This window comes from Quercus lobata, chromosome 11 (assembly GCF_001633185.2).
Source record: "Quercus lobata isolate SW786 chromosome 11, ValleyOak3.0 Primary Assembly, whole genome shotgun sequence".
NCBI lineage: Eukaryota > Viridiplantae > Streptophyta > Magnoliopsida > Fagales > Fagaceae > Quercus > Quercus lobata.
Genome location: NC_044914.1, coordinates 153961 through 159627, shown reverse-complemented (window position 1 = coordinate 159627; position 5667 = coordinate 153961). Strand labels below are relative to the sequence as shown.

General features: G+C 34.1%; 1 protein-coding gene and 1 non-coding gene across 2 annotated transcripts; both read right to left on the bottom strand.

Moving 5' to 3' along the window:
• Positions 1 to 1207: 1207 nt before the first annotated feature.
• Positions 1208 to 3206, bottom strand: LOC115968870 (60S ribosomal protein L13a-4). The gene is made up of 4 exons (XM_031088391.1): positions 2880 to 3206; positions 2652 to 2768; positions 2444 to 2531; positions 1208 to 1593 (listed from the first exon to the last, which is right to left on the bottom strand). The coding sequence occupies exons 1-4, from the start codon at positions 3149 to 3151 to the stop codon at positions 1450 to 1452; spliced, it is 621 nt and encodes a 206-aa protein (XP_030944251.1). The 5' UTR covers positions 3152 to 3206; the 3' UTR covers positions 1208 to 1449.
• A 975-nt stretch (positions 3207 to 4181) lies between these two features.
• TRNAD-GUC lies at positions 4182 to 4255 on the bottom strand. The gene has a single exon. It is a non-coding gene; the product is annotated as a tRNA-Asp (tRNA).
• Positions 4256 to 5667: the final 1412 nt, after the last annotated feature.

The following is a 5667-nucleotide window of genomic DNA, read 5'->3' as shown; positions in this document are numbered from 1 at the left end:
TTATTGGTCCTTCAATCTATTAAATCTCATTTGTTTTCAAGGTAGTCCTTCCAATATACACCCCTTAAATCCACCAAAACAACTTCTTCACTTTACAAAGTGAAAAATTCTAAACTCCACAAGTCTACGATGAGATTAATTACCAAAAATTCAGTTATCTCTTAGGGGTGTTCAAAAAACCCACCAACCTGCCAAACTTGACCCGACTCACCCCGTTGGATTAAGTCAGTTTTTAGTGCTTGGCGAGTTAGATTGGGTTACAAATTTTTTTTTTTTAATAACAGGTCGGGTTGGATTTGATTTATAAAATTACAAACCTACCAAACCCGACCTAACCCACCCATATTTAATATATATTATATATTTAATAAATTTTTTTTTAAACCGGCCGTAGTCCTACTATCATATATTATATATATATATATATATTTATTTAAATATATATTATATATTTAATAAATTTTTTTTTTAAAACCAGCTGTACTTCATTAAAATAAAGTGGAATGCTTTATTGGAAACGTGTAACGCTATACTCTGCAATTTACATGAGTCCTGAGTCTTCTGACTTCTGATAACTTCTGCAAATTAACATATAACCCATAGCATAGAAAAAGTGAAATGCTTCCCACCCATAAACGTGTCCAACTTGTACTTCGTAGAAAAATATAGAAAAATATTAAAATTTTTCAACGTCTAGTAAAAAGACCTGGGTGCGGCTGGTGACTATGACTACTGACTAGAGAGTGTTTACTGTTTAGTTCCATTGCAATTCCTTCACAAAAAATCAGCCTTTAGAGTTTAGAGCACTTCCTGATTCTTCGGTTCCTACTAATATTTTCATATATATTATATAATATAAAATCCTATAGCTATTAGTTCTTGCTTCTTTTTTTTTTGATGAATAGTTCTTACTTCTTTAATATATATTTAAATGTATCATATAATTAATAAAAAAAATTTAAAAACCAGCTGTCCAGCACTTGGTTTCCTCCTATTATATAGGACATTCTATTAGTTCACAATCACACAAAATCTCTCCCATCCAAAAAAAAAAAAAAGGCTCTACTCAGCACCTCCTCCCCAGCCCCAGCCCCTTCCAAAAATCACCCCCCACAACAACAACAATCACTTCATTCCAAACACACCCTAAAAGCAAACATACTAGAAATAACATGAAAATATTATCATCCAATCCACACAAACAAAAAAATACAAATGACATCACAAATTAAGTAAAAAATGTATCATGGAGTACGAGATAATTAATGACACAAACATTTCTAATTTGAAAACCCAAGTCAGAAAACAATTTATAACATAACATCTTCTACTTGAAAAATTGCAGCAAGGCAGATGTACCCTGCACAAGCGGACAGAAACATTGTAACAAAATACTAGAGAAATTTAACTGCAACTCAGCTGTCCCATGGTTTTTTCAATATAAATAACTTAATACTTGATAGGTGCAATAACTTCAAGCTGGGGGCCAAGCTTCTCCTCAGCAGTCTTCTCAGCTTTAACCCTCAATTTCGTCAACTGCTTCTTCCTCTCATATGCAACCTGAGCTCTCTCCTTTCTCTTCCTCTCAAGCTCCTGCAGGAGCAAAGAGATTCACAAGCATTAGAAAGCACTCACACAACCAATAATTAGTCAAAGAAGAACAATCACTTAATAATGACTACATAATATGCAGACAATGTTAAACCTGGCAAGTTCTTCATAGTCTAACTTTCAGACAAGTGAAACATATATCCAAATAGCAAAATAGACAATTACACAAATGCCAGCACGAACACAGCAGGAAGAGATTCAAATATTGCTTAATATTTCTAAACATTATCCAATAAGTTACTCAGCATCGACATTTAATTCGGGAATCAATCAACAACCATTATAACATATCAATATCCAAGAAAATGCCCATATGAAGGCAAATAGCAAAGCTATTTCAATATGGTTAAAGATATCGTTGAGAAAAAATGCAAATATCTAAAATAAGAATAGTCGTAAGAAATTGACTGAACCCAGAAAAACATAGTTCAAACTGGAGAAATTATGAACAAAAAAAGACTATTCACGATGACTTAAACAATAGGAGAATTCCTCTTTTTTGATTATTCAAAATTTCCAAAATAAAAAACAAAGCACCTACAACAGTGCCACCATGAATTGGAAATGTAAAGCAACAGAACACATTAAAAGACAATGCAAACACCTCTTTACAATGTCATCTCCCAGTATCATCCACAAAAAATTAAATATTATGGAACATGACACAAAGAACAGTATAGTACTAATTGTTATGCTTTAAATGTAGATAAAATGCATTAAGAAACTTATATATAAAAGTAAAACTATGCCACATATGTATGTATTATTAGCAGAACATCTGACAAGGCAAAAGAAATCTAGAAAGTCGAAACAAAAAGACTGACTGACTGACCTTAATAGTCTCATAGTGGTTCCACCCAACCTCAGATGAAAGCTTGCCCAGCAAACAATACTTATGTCCAGCCTGAAGCCTCAAAACCCTGTGTTTATTATATATATTTTTTATTTTTAGAAAGCACAAGACAATTAATTAAAACATTTGAAAACTAAAGAAAAGAAAAGAAAAAAAAATGAAAAGAGAGAGAGAGAAAGAAACAGACTTGAGAGCATCTGGGATAACCATTCTCTTAATCTTATCATAGGGGGGTGGAATCCCCTCATATGCCTTAAATCTAGCAAGCGCCGCGGCTCCACGCTTCGTCTTGTGAGGTATCATTCTACAAAAAAAAAAATAATAATAATAATCAAAACTCATATTATATATTAAACAAAGAAAGAAAGAAAGAAAGAGATTGAGTTGTGTTGATGCGATGCGACGCGATGCGTACCCACGAATAGTGCGCCATAGAATCTTAGCAGGAGCGCGGAAATGGATGGGACCATGAGAAGGCTTAGTGTTCATGCGCTTACGGAGGAATCTCATGTATTTCATTTTCTGGCGAACAAGTCCTCCTGAGATACATATCTCCTCGCATCTAACAACGACCACTTTCTGACCGTTGAGAAGCTCTTTCGCTATGATAGACGAAAGTCTGCCGAGCATGTGGTGGCGAGCGTCCACCACCACACGCTTTGCACAAATCCCAGATCCTGAAACCATTTTCGCGGGGAGAAGTTTTTGTTTCTGAGGAGGCTGCAAGGGTTTGGGGACGGAGAAGTTTTCTTTCTGAGGAGCTTTTATATATAAGCTCTTCCTTTTTAGGGTTTTTTTTCGATCAGATCGGACGGCTAATACATGTTCACCATGGGCCCAACCCACCCACTTCAAAGCCCAATTTTAATTTTGCACAATGTTTTGTTTTGTATTTGATCATATGGGCTTGGGCTTACAGTGCTTGCCCAGACTTAACAGGAGGTTTTGTGCAAAATGGATTCAGAGGGTGATTCAAAATAGTAAGTTAGGAACGGTTTGAAAGAATTTAGAAAAGTAGCATCTCGAGTTTTTAAAACTCGAGATCCATCTTAAAACTCGAGTGCTAAAGACTCGCGTTCTGGGTGGGAAAATGCCACATAGATCTCGAGTCTTTAAGACTCGAGTTTTATGCAAAAAATTTCACCTATAGTGGCGTTTTTAAGCCTTACAGTGACGTTTTAAAGCCCTATAGCGGCGTTTTCCTGCAAAATTTTTTTCTAAGTACGAGGTTTAGGGTGCCCTATAGTGGCGTTTTTAATCCCTATAGTGACGTTTTAAAGCCATATAGCGGCGTTTTTTGCAATTTATGGAAATCGAGTCTTTAAAACTCGATTTTCAGTGCAATTTTTTTTCTTCAAATCGAGACTTAAAAACTCGAGTTCCATCTGGAACTCGAGTTTTAGATACTCGAGATGTTATTTTTCAAAATTGTTTTGAAATATGACAATTAACTAAATTTTTTAATATTTATTGTTATTTTAAAAAAAAATTCGACTTAACAGACGTTATATTTTAACTCTCCCTTCTCTCTCTTCTCATTTCTGACAGAAACTTCACTTCTCGCTTCTCGCTCTATCTCAAAATGTGAAAGGAAAAAATAAATAAATAAAATAAGGGAGCATTCCCAAGGGGAATGAAATTCTGCTAGTTGTTCTCCCTTTCAAAGAAAACGAAGAGATGAATTGATGTATTTTTTTTTTATTGTATTTGGATCCGTCGGGACTGACGGGGCTCGAACCCGCAACTTCCGCCTTGACAGGGCGGTGCTCTGACCAATTGAACTACAATCCCAAGCAAATAAAGTATACATCATACATATTCTTATGATTTCATTCAAACCCTTTCTATTTTATTTAGATTAGAATAGTCGTATTGTAACATAAATCCGCATGATATATTTGATATCCACATGGATATGCACTTTAGTGGGAGCGTCTCGCAAATTGTTAGTAATCCTTTCGTTTTTTAGAAATTCCACCACCAAAACTCAGACGGCAAGACACCTAACCACCAATAACCGATTGGTGTATAGACCCAACCACCACTCATTGAGACCAAAACCACCGCCTCACCACCATCGTCACAAAGCCCACCACCACAAACCAAAACCATAAATAGGAGCCCAACCACCATAGATTTACAGTCACAGCCACCTAAATCAAACCAATTCAAAAACCAAAACCCAGATACAAAAAACAACTGAAAACTAAAAATTGAAACAAGAAAGTGAATGCAAATAAAGGGAGGAAAGAGACTAACGGTCAAGAACAGAAGGGTCAGAGAAGATAACAAAGCCAAAACCATGAGGGCGATAGTGGGTCAGAGAGAAGAAGAGAGAGAAGGGAGAGTTAAAAAATATCGTCTGTTAAGTCTGTTTAGAAATTAAGTTGTACTTTGGACCAAATTGGTTAGTTTTGAGAAGTTGTGGAGCTACTTGGCATTACCCCAAACCTCAAACCTCAGGACTAGCTTGTGAAATTTACTCTAATAATAATAATAATAATAATAACTAGCCTCTGAGCAGGCACTTACTTTTTTGGTAAAAATTAATAATTTGCATTTATTATAATTTGAGATTTCTACTTATTCCAATAAAAAAAAAAAAAAAAACTAAGGGTGTAATGAAATTATAAAAAAAAAAAATTGAAAAAAAAAGGAGGACAGAAGAAATAAATACATCGTGATGAAGTAAAAAAAAAAAAAAAATGAATATGTTGGGTGAGTTTTGTAGATTGTAGGAGTTTTAAAACTAACAAAAGAGTAATCTTATTATATAGGGAGTTAGTGAGTAGAAGTAGGAATTTAAATCAACGTAAAAGTAGGAATTTATTATTTTTGTCAATTTACTATTTTAACCCCATTTTTAAATTTTAGGTAGGGGTATTTTTGACAGTAAAAAAAAATAATAACTAACTTTCTTTTTTCAATTTACTATTTTAACCCAATTTTTAAGTTGTTAGTTAATTAATTTAGGGGTATTTTTGACAGGAAAAAAAACAATAACTAATTTTTTGAATCCTCTTAATATATACCGATAATACATGTCGATTTTATCCTAAACTTTTCTTTTGTGGGCAACACTTATAAGATTTGCAAATAATTGATGCAGAGGCAATGGTAAGTTGCTAATAATTCACAATTAAATCTTTAATTTTCCAGGTGAAGCCCTTGATCCACCATTTCTGCTACCTAAGAAGAGAAAC